The 18,308-nt window shown below is 39.6% G+C and overlaps 1 protein-coding gene across 2 annotated transcripts in view; it reads left to right on the forward strand.

Moving 5' to 3' along the window:
• gtf2f2a (general transcription factor IIF, polypeptide 2a) overlaps positions 1-12,736 on the forward strand; it is a 48,470-nt gene extending 35,734 nt beyond the window's left edge. For both annotated transcript variants that reach the window (XM_065295765.1, XM_065295767.1), the window contains 3 exons: positions 11,646-11,745; positions 11,828-11,971; positions 12,221-12,736. In XM_065295765.1, coding sequence (XP_065151837.1) covers positions 11,646-11,745; positions 11,828-11,971; positions 12,221-12,340 — 364 coding nt within the window. In that variant the 3' untranslated portion in view covers positions 12,341-12,736. The remainder of the gene's footprint in view (positions 1-11,645; positions 11,746-11,827; positions 11,972-12,220) is intronic.
• Positions 12,737-18,308: the final 5,572 nt, after the last annotated feature.

Below are 18,308 nucleotides of genomic sequence, written 5' to 3' on the forward strand. Positions count from 1 at the left end.
ATGCTAACATGAATTAGCATGAAGCTAGCACGAAGCTAACATAAATTAGCATGAAGCTAGCACAATGCTAACATGAATTAGCATGAAGCTAGCACGATGCTAACAAGAATTAGCATGAAGCTAGCACGATGCTAACATGAATTGGCATGAAGCTAGCACGATGCTAACATGAATTAGCATGAAGCTAGCACAATGCTAACATGAATTAGCATGAAGCTAGCATGATGCTAACATGAATTAGCATGAAGCTAGCACGATGCTAACATGAATTAGCATGAAGCTAGCACGATGCTAACATGAATTAGCATGAAGCTAGCACGATGCTAACATGAATTAGCATGAAGCTAGCACGATGCTAACATGAATTAGCATAAAGCTAGCATGAAGCTAACATGAATTAGCATGAAGCTAGCACTATGCTAACATAAATTAGCATGAAGCTAGCATGAAGCTAACATGAATTAGCATGAAGTTAGCATGATGCTAACATGAATTAGTATGAAGCTAGCATGATGCTAACATGATTAGCATGAAGTTAGCAAGATTTATTATGAAATTAGCATAAAGCTAGCACGAAACTAGCATGAAGCTAGTATGACTTAGCATGGAGCTAGCATAAGGCTAACATGACCAAAAGACCCAACCCCCATGTCTCTATGATGTTCAGATCCAGAGATATAAGGCTTTGTTTATTATGTTGCTAGGGTGCTCATATTTGGTTGCTAGGGGCGTGGCTTAATACCTCAATAAGAATCCTCCGAGACTGATTGGATGCCTGAGTAAAATGAGCCCACCCCCATGTCTCTGTGACACTGTGCTGCAAAGATATCCATCTGGGCATTTTATAATGGCAGTCTATGGGATATGTTGCTAGGGTGCCCAAAAATGGTTGCTAGGGGCGTGGCTTAATAGCTATGGGGCGATCCTGAGAGACTGATTGGATGCCTGACTAAATTGAGCCCACCCCCATGTCTCTACGACACTCTAAAGTGAAGATATTCCATCTGGGACGCTTTTATTCCCTTATATGGACATGTTCCCTGCCCCATTATAAGTCAATGGGGAAATTTGGGTGCCCCTTACACCCCAGGGGTGAAACTTACACCCCAATGTGAGGCATGTTCTTACAGAGCCTGCCAGCCTCTTCAAATGTGGTAACCCAGAAGTTTCTACAAATTTCTCGCTCGCAGCTATGACCCGTCAAAGTTTGTCGCAATGTTAAGTCAATGGAAAATTTGGGGTGTTTGAGCGCCCCGTTTAGGAATTCGGTAGGTCCCATCAGTTAGAAAAGTCATAGCACGCTAAGTCAGACCAGTCTGAAGACTTTTGGAAAGTTTGGTGAATGTAGCTTGAAAGCTCTAGGAGGAGTTACAGTCAAAAATTTTGGGGATCAGAAGAATAATAATAACTAGATAGGTACATTTCCTGAAGAAAATGTGAAGTGGTGCTTGCCGTGGCAAATTACTCGGGGCAATATATGATTATACTCCAACCCAAAATTAAAATGGTCCAACCCCCATGTCTCTACAAGTTCTGATGCGGGGATATAAGGCTTTGTTTACTCTGTTGCTAGGGTACTGTATTTGGTTGCTAGGGAAAAAATTGGCATCCCATAATGATTACACGCCGAGTAACTAGTCAAACAGTCCAACCCCCATATCTCTACGATGTTCTGATGCGGAGATATAAGGCTTTGTTTACTCTGTTGCTAGGGTACTGTATTTGGTTGCTAGGGAAAAAATTGGCATCCCATAATGATTACACTCTGAGTCACTAGTCAAACGGTCCAACCCCCGTGTCTTTACGATGTTCTGATGCGGAGATATAAGGCTTTGTTTACTCTGTTGCTAGGGTACTGTATTTGGTTGCTAGGGAAAAAATTGGCATCCCATAATGATTACACCCCGAGTCACGAGTCAAACGGTCCAACCCCCATGTCTCTACGATGTTCTGATGCGGAGATATAAGGCTTTGTTTACTCTGTTGCTAGGGTACTGTATTTGGTTGCTAGGGAAAAAATTGGCATCCCATAATGATTACACTCCGAGTCACTAGTGAAACGGTCCAACCCCCGTGTCTCTACGATGTTCTGATGCGGAGATATAAGGCTTTGTTTACTCTGTTGCTAGGGTACTGTATTTGGTTGCTAGGGAGAAAATTGGCATCCCATAATGATTACACTCCGAGTCACTAGTCAAACGGTCCAACCCCCGTGTCTTTACGATGTTCTGATGCGGAGATATAAGGCTTTGTTTACTCTGTTGCAAGGGTACTGTATTTGGTTGCTAGGGAAAAAATTGGCATCCCATAATGATTACACTCTGAGTCACGAGTCAAACGGTCCAACCCCCGTGTCTCTACAATGTTCGGATGCCGAGATATAACTGTTTGAATTTTATGTTGCTAGGGTGCTCAAAAGTGGTTGCTAGGGGCGTGGCTTAATACCTATGTAAGGATCCTGAGAGACTGATTGGATGCCTGAGTAAAATGAGCCCACCCCCATGTCTCTATGACACTGTGGTGCAAAGATATCCATCTGGGCATTTTATAATGGCAGTCTATGGGAGATGTTGCTAGGGTGCTCAAAAGTGGTTGCTAGGGGCGTGGCTTAATAGGTCTGAGATGATCCTGAGACACTGATTGGATGCCCGAGTAAAATGAGCCCACCCACTTATCTCTACGACACTGTAAAGCAAAGATATCCCATCAGGAACGATTTTATTCCCTTATATGGGCATGTTTCCTGGCCCATTATAAGTCAATGGGGAAATTTGGGTGCCTCTTACACCCCAGGGGTACAACTTACACCCCAATGTGATGTATGTTCTTACAGAGTCTACCACCCTCTTCAAATGTTGTAACCCACATGTTTCTACAAAATCCTCGAACGGAGATATGACCCGTCAAAGTTGGGCGCAATGTTAAGTCAATGGGATTTTTTGGGTGGTTTTTCGCCCCCCTTTCGAAAATCGTGCACCCGATCCCTTATAAAAGTCATAGCACACCTCTCCTCAATAAACCGGTCAATTTGAGCCCTCTTTCATGGGACTACGGCAAACCGTGCGGGACGAGTTAGGTGCCGAAAAAGTGTCCAGATATAAGAAGAATAATAATAACCGAAAGCAATAATAATAGTGATGCTTTGCATAAATGCAAGCACCACTAATAATAATAATAATAAGCTTAGATCGAAGAACAGTATGTTGGCTTTGTCAAGCCAACATAATAATAACCGAAAGCAATAATAATAGTGATGCCTTGCATAAATGCAAGCACCACTAATAATAAGTATGAGCAATAGTAATAGTGATGCCTTGCATAAATGCAAGCACCACTAATAATAAGTATGAGCAATAGTAATAGTGATGCCTTGCATAAATGCAAGCACCACTAACTAGATAGGTACATTTCCTGAAGAAAATGTGAGTGGTGCTTGCCGTGGCAAGTTTCGGGGACAATTTATGATTATACTCCAAGCCAAAAGTAAAAGGCTTTGTTTATTTGGTTGCTAGGGTACTGTATTTGGTTGCTAGGGAAAAAATTGGCATCCACTAGTGATTACACTTCGAGTCACAAGTCAAACGGTCCAACCCCCGTGTCTCTACGATGTTCTGATGTGGAGATATTAGGCTTTGTTTATTCTGTTGTTAAAGGAACAGTATGTAGGATTGTGGCCAAAACTGGTATTGCAATCACAAAACATGTGGCTAAAACTGGTACTGCAATCACACAGCTGTGGCCAATACACAAAATGACAACATCAACATCAGTTGAGGGCTGCAACTCCACTTTTTAAATGACAATATCCTGGCCAGACCACTGTTGTCAGTGATGTAAGTATTTGAAATGAAAATGATTTCTTAATGTCTAGTGACATATCAGGGCCATTTTATGATTAATTGATATAAATTTCTTACATACTGTTCCTTTAAGGTACTGTATTTGGTTGCTAGGGGAAAAATGGCATCCACTAGTGATTACACTTCGAGTCACAAGTCAAACGGTCCAACCCCCGTGTCTCTACGATGTTCTGATGCAGAGATATAAGGCTTTGTTTGTTCCGTTGCTAGGGTGTTCATATTTGGTTGCTAGGGGAAAAAATGGCATCCACTAGTGATTACACTCTGAGTCACAAGTCAAACGGTCCAACCCCGTGTCTCTAGGATGTTCTGATGTGGAGATATAAGGCTTTGTTTATTCCGTTGCTAGGTGTTCATATTTGGTTACTAGGGGCGTGGCTTAACACTTCTTGGCATCCACTAGTGATTACCCTTCGAGTCACGAGTAAAACGGTCCAACCCCCGCGTCTCTACGATGTTCTAATGCAGAGATATAAGGCTTTGTTTATTCGGTTGCTAGGGTGCTCAAATTTGGTTGCTATGGGCGTGGCTTGGGAGTGGCCAATGATGTGGCCAGTTATTACTCTCCAAGTCACAAGTAAAACGGTCCAACCCCCGTGTCTCTATGATGATCTGATGCCGAGATATAACTGTTTGAATTTTATGTTGCTAGGGTGCTCAAAAGTGGTTGCTAGGGGCGTGGCTTAATACCTATGCAAAGATCCTGAGAGACTGATTGGATGCCTGAGTAAAATGAGCCCACCCCCATGTCTTTATGACACTGTGCTGCAAAGATATCCATCTGGGCATTTTATAATGGCAGTCTATGGGAGATGTTGCTAGGGTGCCCAAAATGGTTGCTAGGGGAGTGGCTTAATGGCTCTGGGATGATCCTTAGAGACTGATTGGATGCCTGAGTAAAATGAGTCCACCCACTTATCTCTACGACACTGTAAAGCAAAGATATCCCATCTGGAACGGTTTTATTCCCTTATATGGGCGTGTTCCCTGCCCCATTATAAGTCAATGGGGCACTTTTGGGCACCTCCTACACCCCAGGGGTACAACTTACACCTCAATGTGATGTATGTTCTTACAGAGTCTACCACCCTCTTCAAATGTTGTAACCCACATGTTTCTACAAAATCCTCGAGCGGAGCTATGACCCGTCAAAGTTGGGCGCAATGTTAAGTCAATGGGATTTTTTAGGTGGTTTTTCGCCCCCCTTTCGAAAATCCTGCACCCGATCGCTTATAAAAGTCATAGCACACCTCTCCTCAATAATCCGGTCGCTTTGAGCCCTCTTTCATGGGACTACGGCAAACCGTGCGGGACGAGTTAAGTGCCGAAAAAGTGTCCAGATATAAGAAGAAGAATAATAATAACCGAAAGCAATAATAACAGTGATGCCTTGCATAAATGCAAGCACCACTAATAATAAGTATGAGCAATAGTAATAGTGATGCCTTGCATAAATGCAAGCACCACTAATAATAAGTATGAGCAATAGTAATAGTGATGCCTTGCATAAATGCAAGCACCACTAACTAGATAGGTACATTTCCTGAAGAAAATGTGAGTGGTGCTTGCCGTGGCAAGTTTCGGGGACAATTTATGATTATACTCCAAGCCAAAAGTAAAAGGCTTTGTTTATTTGGTTGCTAGGGTACTGTATTTGGTTGCTAGGGAAAAAATTGGCATCCACTAGTGATTACACTTCGAGTCACAAGTCAAACGGTCCAACCCCCGTGTCTCTACGATGTTCTGATGTGGAGATATTAGGCTTTGTTTATTCTGTTGTTAAAGGAACAGTATGTAGGATTGTGGCCAAAACTGGTATTGCAATCACAAAACATGTGGCTAAAACTGGTACTGCAATCACACAGCTGTGGCCAATACACAAAATGACAACATCAACATCAGTTGAGGGCTGCAACTCCACTTTTTAAATGACAATATCCTGGCCAGACCACTGTTGTCAGTGATGTAAGTATTTGAAATGAAAATGATTTCTTAATGTCTAGTGACATATCAGGGCCATTTTATGATTAATTGATATAAATTTCTTACATACTGTTCCTTTAAGGTACTGTATTTGGTTGCTAGGGGAAAAATGGCATCCACTAGTGATTACACTTCGAGTCACAAGTCAAACGGTCCAACCCCCGTGTCTCTACGATGTTCTGATGCAGAGATATAAGGCTTTGTTTGTTCCGTTGCTAGGGTGTTCATATTTGGTTGCTAGGGGAAAAAATGGCATCCACTAGTGATTACACTCTGAGTCACAAGTCAAACGGTCCAACCCCGTGTCTCTAGGATGTTCTGATGTGGAGATATAAGGCTTTGTTTATTCCGTTGCTAGGTGTTCATATTTGGTTACTAGGGGCGTGGCTTAACACTTCTTGGCATCCACTAGTGATTACCCTTCGAGTCACGAGTAAAACGGTCCAACCCCCGTGTCTCTACGATGTTCTGATGAGGAGATATTAGGCTTTGTTTATTCGGTTGCTAGGGTACTGTATTTGGTTGCTGGGGAAAAAATGGCATCCACTAGTGATTACACTTCGAGTCACGAGTCAAACGGTCCAACCCCCGTGTCTCTACGATGTTCTGATGCGAAGATATAAGGCTTTGTTTATTCCGTTGCTAGGGTGTTCATATTTGGTTGCTAGGGGCGGGCCTTAACACCTCTTGGCATTAACTAGTGATTACCCGCCAAGTCCTGAGTAAAACGGTCCAACCCTCGTGTCTCTACGATGTTCTGATGCAGAGATATAAGGCTTTGTTTATTCCGTTGCTAGGGTGCTCAAATTTGGTTGCTAGGGGCGTGGCTTGGGAGTGGCCAATGATGTGACCAGTGATTACACTCCGAGTCACAAGTAATATGGTCCAACCCCCGTGTCTCTACGATGTTCTGATTCCGAGATTTAACTGTTTGAATTTTATGTTGCTAGGGTGCTAAAAAGTGGTTGCTAGGGGCGTGGTTTAATATCTCAATAAGGATCCTGAGAGACTGATTGGATGCCTGAGTAAAATGAGCCCACCCCCATGTCTCTATGCACTGTGGTGCAAAGATATCCATCCGGGCATTTTATGGTCTATGGTATAGGTTGCTAGGGTGCCCAAAATGGTTGCTATGGTAACCTTACACCCCGTTGTGGGGGACGTCCTGACAGAGTCTAGCACCCTTTTCAAATTTAGTAACCCACACGTTTCTATGAAATCCTGGCTCGGACCTATGACCCGTCAAAGTTTTTACAATGGTAAGTCTATGGGATTTTGCACCATTGACTTTTCATTGGGGCACTTTTGGGCACCTCTTACACCCCATTGTGATCCATGTTCTTACAGAGCCTACCACCCTCTTCAAATGTTGTAACCCACATGTTTCTACAAAATCCTGGAGCGGAGCTATGATTCGTCAAAGTTGGGCGCAATGTTAAGTCAATGGGATTTTTTGGGTGGTTTGTCGCTCCCCTTTCGAAAATCCTGCACCCGATCCCTTATAAAAGTCATAGCAGACGTGTCCTCTATAGACCTTTTGCGAGTCGACGTCACAGTTACATCACGCGTGCATGTGGTGGCAGAAAAACAGTAGAAATGAATGAGACACGAGTGAAACGAACAATATAACTCACTAGAAAATGTTTTGTTGTGCTGTTGAGTGTCAGAATAGGAATGCCTATATATATAGATGACCTTCATTTTTATAGTATACCGTCGTCGAAGACACCATTTGAAGATAAACGTAGGTGTTTATGGTTGCAATAAAAGCCCTCAACCGGACAGACTGTAGTGATGAAATCATCTGAAAATCTTTTAATTATTTGAATAGAAAATAATTAGAGAAGATATCCGGTGTTCTGTCGAAGTCTGATCCCTCTATGTGTTTCTTATAGCGTTTTCATCACGTTACCTTTATAATTTATTTAGAAAGATTAAAGATTTGAATTAGTTCATAATATCAATAATATTACAATTTATTAAAGTTTTCGTATTTTTTTAATTTTCTATTACTTCTTTTTACCTTATATCTTAGCCTATGTCTTCTTCCTGTTTGTTCTAAATTATGATGTTTACTAATAAATATATAAACATAGCACACACACACACACACGCGATGTAAAGTGTTAATAATATATAAACAGGCCTATACAAATTAATTTGTATGTAAACATAATAGTTTTAGATCACACACGTAGGATAAAAATATAAGGAAGAAATTGAATACAGGAAATGATTGAATGTTTAATAAATGATATTATACAGAATACATGATAGTATTGCTCTTATAAGTACTTCAGCGATTCATACTGTAAAAATAATTGATTTACCAATAAAGAACAATACATATATATTACATACATGCAAGCATATCAGTAGCCAAGCCATTAAAACTTTTAATTTATTTAAAAAAATAAACGTAACTTGGTGAAAACGTTTTAAGAAACATTACACTTAAGAGAAATATAGGGGAAACAGACTTCTACAGAACACCGGATCCTTAAAAATCACAGTTTAATGCTAAAACACTTCACACAGCTATTGAGAAGCATTCACTTTCTGCCACCAGTTGGGCTCCGCCCACAAAAAACGTCATCTCTGTTTGCAAACACGCAAAAGGTCTATAAGCCGGTCATTTTGAGCCCTGTTTCATTGGTCTACGACAAACCGTGTGGGACGAGTTACGCGCCGAAAAAGTGTCCAGATATAAGAATAATAAATAAAAATATAATAAGTATGAGCAATAGTAATAGTGATGCCTTGCATAAATGCAAGCACCACTAATAATATCCCTGAGCAATAGTAATAGTGATGCCTTGCATAAATGCAAGCACCACTAATAATAATATCCATGAGCAATAATAATAGTGATGCTTTGCATAAATGCAAGCACCACTAATAAGTATGCAAGATAATAATAGTGATGCCTTGCATAAATGCAAGCACCACTAATAATATCCCTGAGCAATAGTAATAGTGATGCCTTGCATAAATGCAAGCACCACTAATAAGTATGAGCAATAATAATAGTGATGCCTTGCATAAATGCAAGCACCACTAATAATAATATCCCTGAGCAATAATAATAGTGATGCTTTGCATAAATGCAAGCACCACTAATAATAATAAGTTTAAATACAATATCAGTATGTTGGCTTTGTCAAGCCAACATAATAAGTTTAAATACAATATCAGTATGTTGGCTTTGTCAAGCAAACATAATAATAAGTATAAGCAATAATAATAGTGATGCTTTGCATAGATGCAAGCACCACTAATAATAAAAAGCCCAGTAAGAACAGTCCAGCGCATTTTCAATGCACTGTAATAATATCCCTGAGCAATAGTAATAATGATGCCTTGCATAAATGCAAGCACCACTAATTATAATAATATCCCTGAGCAATAATAATAGTGATGCTTTGCATAAATGCAAGCACCACTAATAATAATAATAATAATAATAATAAGATTAAGATGAAGAACAGTATGTTGGCTTTTTCAAGCCAACATAATGATATCTGTTTGACAGACGGAGATGTGCACCTGTCAATCTATTACATAACAGAGCGAGGCCAGAGACAAACGTGCTCATAAACGGGGGTAATATGGAATAATGTGTGCATCTTTGAATAACTGTAAGAATACATTTCTTTTAAATATATTTTTGTCATATAAAGTTTTGAGACATGGCCTAATAATGTTTTTTTTTTTCACTTTTATTGCTTATTTAGACTTATTGTGCGGTTAACAGCATTTTTGACACATTTACCTCAGAGATTATTTTAGTAATATTGCTTTTTTCCTGTAATAATAATACAATTTACATTTCAATCCTGTTTCATTGTCTGTTTATTCATTTCATTATGCTGTTATGTTAATGTGAGGATATTTATTTGCCATATGAGACGTGCCGTTATATGAATACTTTCGTATAATATTCAAATTATATGCGGAGTAAAGTTTGCATCTTTGAATAACTGTAGGAATACAGTTGCTTATTTTTGTCAAAGTTTTGAGAAATAATAATATTGTGAGGATTTATTTTCATATGAGACGCTTTTTGTCGTTGAATACTCTCGTTTATTATATGGAAATCATATACATAGTAGGAAATATATAATGTGGAAAGGTAGACTTGCAAAGTTACTCTGCTTATTTTTATTTATGATATATGTGGAGATAAATAAACCATTGCAAAACTGTCGATTACTGCATACAGAGCGTTGTTGGAATGCTATACATCCTTATATATTCAGTTATTTCTCAGTCCGATACAGAATTAAAATTGAGCATCATAAATAGATGTTTGCACATCGTGTTTATCACTACCTCTGTCACACATGACAGTTTCTGTACAAACACCCGTGGCGTCAGTCCACAAACTGCAAGTCTGGAAAAAACTGGTATGGTGTTTCTGATTCTCAACCTGTGGATGTTTTTCATCGCTAAAAGGGAGTTTGGGAACTTAACACCAAGCACAGAATGACAACAGTTTTACTCGAGACCGCGCAAGCTAGAACGAAGGTAAAGCTAATATTTTATGGTGCGTTCCAGGCAGGTTTTTAAACCCGTGAGTTACGACTTCAAAACCACGACTCACGACCCTATGCGTTCCAGGCAGCCTGTAACTCGTGTTTTTACAACCTTCTACCGGTGAAAGTGCACTGGAACGGCAGTCAAACCCGTGACTTCCCACCCGTGAACTCGTACTAGATCGATGTACTCCCAGTTCAAAGTCGTGGGTCGTGGTTTTGAAGTCGTGAGTTACGGGTTACAGGTTGCCTGGAACGCAGCATTACATTATAGCGATGACGCTGGTAGTGACAATTCTCTCAGACCAGTCAGTGATCCACAGTGTTTTCGCATCACATTTTGTTATCAGCTCGGGTCGCTTGAAACCCCAACCGAGGTGGTACCGAAAAAAGTATCTGGTACTTAGTACTGCACCCAGTGGAAAAGCCCCCCAAAAGTAAACTGACCCGGCCCAAACCATGGGCCAATGACGAGCCGCAATGGGAAAGACCACACCCCCACTAACAACATGCCTATAACTTGACAAAAAAAGCATACAAACACAGGCCCAGACTTTTATGATGACCTAATATTAGTCATTCACAATTACTCCAATAAAAAGAGACATCAACCTTGGAATATATTATGCATTTTGTAATGCATTAAAATGAAGTATTGATAGCAACGTCGCCCAGTGTAGTGAGGTTAAGGTACTTATTTTTCAATAGAAATTTAATCAAGTAAAAGTACTCACCTTAAAGTTTACACTCGACAGTACATATTTTGCAAAATGTATCAAAGTAAATGTAGCATACTACCCATTGTGTAAAAAACTCATTAAAATACCTGCTGAACAGAATGCAAAAGTGCATAGTCACACATTATTTTTTACATTTGCACTCATTATTCAGGCCCAATCAGTGATGCTACTATAACACCACACAAATCATTCATGTAGTCCCAAATCAAATGGATCAAGTTAGTTAAACACAATGTATTTTCATTGCTATAACTTATTTTTAGATACCTTAGTTCTCTGTGCACAGCCACTCATACTTTAACTCTTTCACCGCCAGCGTTTTTAAAAAAAAGTTGCCAGCCAGCGCCAGCGTTTTTCATGATTTTCACCAAAGTTTAATGCCTTCCAGAAAATGTTCTTCTTTAAATATATAAACATACAATATACCAAATGAAAGAACAGACCCTCTGCTTTCAAAAAAAAAAAAAAACGTTTCATCCTACCTTCAGTGGTTCTTGTTCTCAAACAGGATCTTCCTTTTGTTGCAGGTTGCAGATTGAGGAGTTATCCAAACCCCTGAGATTTTCTCAACAACTCGACAAGGCTGTTACCACCAATTACAAACCTGTGGCTAATCATGCATATAATGTAAGTCAAACTTTTGCATAACTTCATGTAGTTGTTTGACTCTGTAAGTGAATAATACTTTATAATACCCTTCCTGTCACAGCTGGACTATGAAAAGAAAAAGAAAGAAGAAGGAAAGAGGGCACGAGCAGATAAACAGCAGGTGTTGGACATGCTGTTCTCCGCCTTTGAGAAGCATCAGTATTACAACATTAAAGATCTGGTGGACATCACAAAACAGCCTGTGGTGAGTTACAAAAGGAGAGGCATAGACTAAAGGTGCCGATTTTTTTTTTTACTCTGAAACAATACACAAAGAATGTTTCCTAAGATAAAAAGGTTTTAAAAATACAAAATATTATTTAATTTTATAGAATTTAAATAAATACATTTCTTTAAATCTTTTATGATGACTACCTTCTTTGTCCTAATTGTTGGTTGTAATAAAACAGTTCTTTAAGCTTATCTATCAAATACATTTTTTTGTTCTCTCCAGATTTATTTAAAGGAGATTCTTCGGGACATTGGCATCTACAATGTCAAAGGCACCCACAAAAACACTTGGGAGCTCAAACCGGAATACAGACACTATCAAAATGAAGAAAAGAGTGACTGATCTTATCATAGTACAGTATAGGGCCATGAACCCATTCATTGGACTCAGTGGTTATCAAAACCTGTTTTAAATACCAACCATTAACTTGTCCAATAAGTACAAAAGGATATTGTTTCCGAATAATTTCAAGAATATGTCATGGTTTGATTTTAGAGATATCTTTGTGGAGTTTAATAATGCTAAGGAGCTTTTTTACGACTTGATAAACTGGGGGATTCACGTGTACAATTTAGCCCTAGCTGAGACTAAATTGTATTTATCTCAGCTTAGGTTTTTAATGTATAAAAAGTGATGTTATAACAATACATTACCAACGTTTTAAAAATTATTTTCTGTTTAAAAGAAACAAGTTTTCTCTTGACTGAACGTGTTTGTAATAAAGTTTTTGTACAAAGATACATTTACTGACTTTGCTTCCACTTTGGTTTTTAACTGAGGGTCGCAATAAAACATTTTACCACTTTCCCTTTAATATAATGAAAATATCTGGGTACCAGCAGACGCTGATAAAAATATTATTGTCCCTGATATACAATAGGTATATTAAGCATTTGTAATTAACACAATTGCAGGTGAAAATTAACTGTGGCGGGTAAGGCATCTCAATTCACAATTCATCTAGTTACCAATAAAATATAACAATAGTACATGCTGAGCTTACTCTAGGCTGGTAGATTTCTTGTAGGCCTGTATTTTGTATTGTATATATTTCAACATTGTATTATTGTAATAAAGTATATTCAACAAAATATTCTGGAACAAAATTACAAATGTTTTGGTTTCCTAAAGACGAAGGAAGACAGCGATCATGGATTAACGTTACCGCTATTTTATCGGATGTTTGGCAGCCGATCTGTAAAGTTATATACATTGTATAGTACACATTTTACACACTTAACGGTAGCTCAGTGTAGTTTTTTATAGAATTAGATTTGTGTCAAATAAAACGAACGCAACTTTTGCAAAACCAAACAAAAATATACATTGATAAAAGAAAAAAACACTCTGAAAATAAAAACAGTCAACTAACTAGCAAAAAAATTAACATCCTCTTTAAATATACTGCATTCTTTGTTTATGGTTTTCTAAGTTTCACTTTCACTAAACATAGTTTTGAATGTGCTGCAAGTGTTTTCGTTTTCCAGGTTTCCGTTTGTGCTTCGCAAATTTACGTTCTCCATTTTGACACAAACCTCTCGTGAGGGGCAGGCTTAACAGCGGTTCGCTCTTATTGGCTTGTGAGATTTTGATTGACAGCTCATTGAACCAGAACCCCGGAACAGAAGGTGGCGGTAGTGCACCAATAAGCTGGATGCCAACCGCTGTTAAATATAACAAGAAGACGACGATCAGACGCTGTGTTTCAGCGGAGCTGCAAGTAGTCTTAACAAACGGTAATAAGCAGTGGCGGAGCTAGACTTTTAAAACTGGGGTGGCAAAGGGGTGGCAAGGTATTATTTTGGGGGGTCAATATACAAAGTGTTCAGTTACACTAAAAATCAATTATTTTCCACAAAATGTATATAGATTAAATTAAAGTTGTTTATTTTCCTAAATGTACACAATTATAGCCTATATGTATTAAGTATACAGCAAAAATAGAACAACTGGGATTTTTTTGGCCCTGATTTGGACCTGACTTTTGCTTCTTTAGAAAGAAGTTGGTAATATTGCTTTTTCTCTTCATTCTGCTGTCCCTAAAGGAAAACTTGGTTACACACCTCATGAAGAAACCAAAATTTGTAACAATTTGCTTGTTTTTATTTACCATAAGTACACCGTTACTAATAATACAAATACTAAAGTAATACATTACGACAAGATCTGAGTATATTGAGGTCTAGCCTATTTGACAACACAAGGAAAATTGCTTAAAGACATCTTGACATGTAATGTTAAGGGAGGAGGGAACGAGTTTCCATAAACTTTAATGTAATGAAGTAAATAGACTTCTGTCCCTCACATTAAGCTATGAAATGGCTTCAGATGACTTTGTGAAATTATAATCCAACCCTCTCAGACTCAAGTCACCCAAACTGACGTGAAAAAAGCGCGAGGCACCGTAAAGCGCGGTGTTACATCCCTGTACTATCTCCACGGTGGTTTTATTAACTCTTTCACCGCCAGCGTTTTTAAAAAAAGTTGCCAGCCAGCGCCAGCGTTTTTCATGATTTTCACCAAAGTTTAATGCCTTCCAGAAAATGTTCTTCTTTAAATATATAAACATACAATATACCAAATGAAAGAACAGACCCTCTGCTTTCAAACAAAAAAAACCGTTTCTTCCTACCTTTAGTGGTTCTTTTGCAATCAGCTTTTGAATATGGGTAGGTTTTTGCAAAAACACCATATTTTGAGCAAAAAGCAGAAATAATTCCATTTTTATGACGGACTTTTCATAGAGATCCCATCCAGAGCGATCTTTAAAACAGACACGGACATGCAGCAGCTTGGCATAGGGAAATACTTCCGGTTTTAAAAAGTTGCGGAAGGGCGCCACCTGGTGGATAATAGCGGTATTGCGGAAAGACGGAATATCTCGTCATTGGCGGGGAAGCGTTTTCTCTTAATTGACGAGAAATCTCGTCAATGGCGGGGAAAGAGTTAAGTTCAATATGCTGCATTACACGTGCCAATATGAATAAGCCTACCTAATGTCTGTGATTGTTGCTGAACATTTGCTAACGACATGTTTTTTATTGTTTTAAGCATCTTCACGCAGGCGTGACAGTATTAGTCAGTTTCACAAGACTAGTAATGCTCATTGACGTATAAATGCTAAGCACTACAGTGCAACGTCTCCCTTACTTCCCGTTAAAACAGTACTATGTTTAATTTAATACCAATAAAAGCCATACATACCAGCAAAACGCTCTTCATTGATCCTGTGTGTGCTGCCGCGTTATGTTTTGGAGCACGAAGGAGCTGCGTGTCAGCTTAACCAATAGGCTTGTTCGACTTCAAGCGGTGCCTCAAGAATCGACAGCCAGATTACGTCAAAGTACAGCGAGAGCGATTCGCGAAATCATACGGAGGAGTGTGCTTTTAAGTCGCTCTAATGGAACTTTGACGTCACCGGCTGTCGGTTCTTGCGGCGCCGCATGAAGTCGAACATGCCTAATGAAAAGTGTAGCAGCGCATTCACGTCCGCTGGGAGATTTGAGAAATGTTCGTAAAAATCAAACAGTTTAATGTTTTCAGCGGGGTGGAACAGGGGTGGCAAGGACTTCGTCTGGGCTGGCAATTGCCACCCCAATTACCCCTCTGGCTCCACCACTGATGCAGACACTTAAATGAAGAATTGTAATACACTGATTATTTATTCATGGGGTTTACCTTTATTTCGGAATATGGAAAATTACAGAGGTCTGAATTTTTGTGACCCTGTTGTTGCAGCCACAATACATCCGAAGTGTAAGGTGAATACAAATTTAGCATTGTGAAGCATCCTGCTCAATTCGTCCTTGGGAAGGAGTTTCTGTTAGATTTTTTTCTTTCTGCAAACTCTTTAAATCCGATTCAGGCTCAAACTGCAAGGTAATACAGATGCAATAGCCTACTAGAGGCAGTTTACAGAGAAAATTGTGTTTGATTATCTGTACGGTAATGGACATTTTGAACGCTACAAGGATTGACCAATCACAATCGTTTAGAATCCCTGACCAATCAGAGTATACTTGGTGTTTGTGGGGGTGGGGCTTTGAAGAGACGCTCTGCAATCAAGCGTTTTAGAGAGAGATGTTGGAAAGCGTAAAAATGTGGGAGAAAAGGTATGATTTTCCTCCTAAAGGAACACTGAGTGTAAAAGTACTCACTTTATTAAGGGAAAAAATCATTGCGGATGGCAGAGAAATGAGAGCACAGAGTAAGATAAAGACCAAGGACAAACTGACTCAGACTAAGTCAGAGCTAAACATTAAGCACAATGTTTACCTGCATCAGATTCATTACATGATGAACCTAACTTTCTGTTTTTTCCTCCTCCATATGCACCTGCACGTACCTCACCTGGGGTACATTTCTCTTATACAAAGGTACCTCTTCTAGACGATGATCCCCAACCCCCTCCAAGAAGACTCCCACAGCCACCCGCACAAGAAGCATTACCAAGAATACCAACTACACCCCCGCCACCGCCAGCACAAGAACTATCACCTGGGCTAAACCCACCAATCCTCCTCGACAGCATCTTGGAAGAGGAAGAGGAGGAAGTCCAGATAAAAACATCAACACAGGAGAGGTAACATCCTGGGAATCCTATCTAAAGCAAATGTTCCTCGGGGGACTTCAACCTGAAAGGTGAAGCAAACCTGCATCGGATGGGAATCAGGAAAGCTGAGTGAGGTCATTACACATTCTCTACATGCTGAACGCCTGCATGACGAAGAAAAACGAAAGCAGCAGAGAAAGGCCAATCAACAACTATCTTCAGCTTTTGTCAAGACAGGCGAATGGGGCCAGCAACGGCGTAATCATCACAGTTTCCCTTCACAAGGACAACGTTTCCAGGAGAACTGGCAACAAAAAGAACGAGAGAAAAAGAGGGAAAGCAGTGGCAAGAAAATCAGAGAGAGAAAATTTGCTGGTGTTGCGGACAGAAAGAACACTTGAAAAGCAATGTTTTCATTTCCTGAATTCTCAAGAGCAACCAGAATCCCAGGCGGATGCAGAGAACTTTGCGGGGTGTAAAGAAAAAGGGGACTGAAGCCAGGAGGGGGAAGGAGAGAATCGGACTGAAGGGGGTAAGTCCAATCTTGTTTTTTCTGCGGTTCAAATGCCATATTATCTGCTTGCAAATTCTGTTTTTTCTGATTTGTGTGAAAGGGAAAGAAATTCTCTATGCAATGAAGAACTTGCTTTGATTGATGTTGATCGAGAGGCATACTCTAAACTGCCTCTCGAAGAAATAATGGTTGAGGGACAGGCATTGTTGTTTATGGTAGACTTTGGTGCAACTCACTCTGTCATACGCAAAATTGAACTCCCATGTGTCATCTTGAGTGGGCAGTTTACCTCATCTATGAGTGCTACGGGGCATATAGTGAGGGAAGAATTTACTGCTCCAATCTGTTGTATGCATGACGGTAATGAGTTTATGCATATGTTCCAGGTATCTGACGCGTGTCCGGTAAACCTCATAGGGAGGGATTTGATGTGTAAAATGAATGCTAGCATTTTATGTAAAAACCAAGGCCTGAGTATTTCATGTTGGGATCCCAGAATGTTGTCTATGTGTGTGTCTCTGTTATATGTGTATGAATGGGCCTTTCTGAGTGAAGAGTTGCATGCTGAAGGGAAGATAAGATTGCCACATTCCAGCGAGGTCATTCCAGCTGAAAACATGCATTGCACAGCTCATGTTGTTGACATAACAGAGAGAGAGTGGGAAGAGAAATGTTTTTTTTGTAAAGACAGAGGGTTTGACTATAACCCATATATTCTGGAATGACTCATGGTGTGTGGCACTCGTTCAGATGACAGGAAAGCAGGAACACATTTTTGATGTTGAAAATTCAGTACCCCACATCTCCATTGCAAAAAATACTAGTTAGCCGTGAGAAAAAGCAGGTGAATTCGCAAAGGCCTGCAGCAAGGCTGTTGATCAGGAAACATTGGCAGATAGCGTACAGTTCTCAAAGCAGTTATCAGCACACAGAAGAAATTGTGTTTTTTTTTTCTCATGGCTGAGAGAGAGAGAGTTGTAATACAGAAAGCTGTTTCTGCAGATTTCAACTCCCAAAACAGTTTGTCAGTACACATGACGTGTGCTAGTATTGATTTACCGCAAAAAGTTCTTGACAATGTACCTGATTACCTGTGGGCTAAAGACAAGTATGTTGTGGGTTTGATTAAAGGATGTGAACCAAGAGTGATTATAGACCATGTAAACCCCAATATCCTCTGAAAGGGAGGCGCTTGAGGGGATAAGGCCAGGATTTTTCCCTGCCCACACTCACCTTTGAGATCC

This window comes from Paramisgurnus dabryanus, chromosome 4 (assembly GCF_030506205.2).
Source record: "Paramisgurnus dabryanus chromosome 4, PD_genome_1.1, whole genome shotgun sequence".
In the NCBI taxonomy this organism is placed as follows: Eukaryota; Metazoa; Chordata; class Actinopteri; order Cypriniformes; family Cobitidae; genus Paramisgurnus; species Paramisgurnus dabryanus.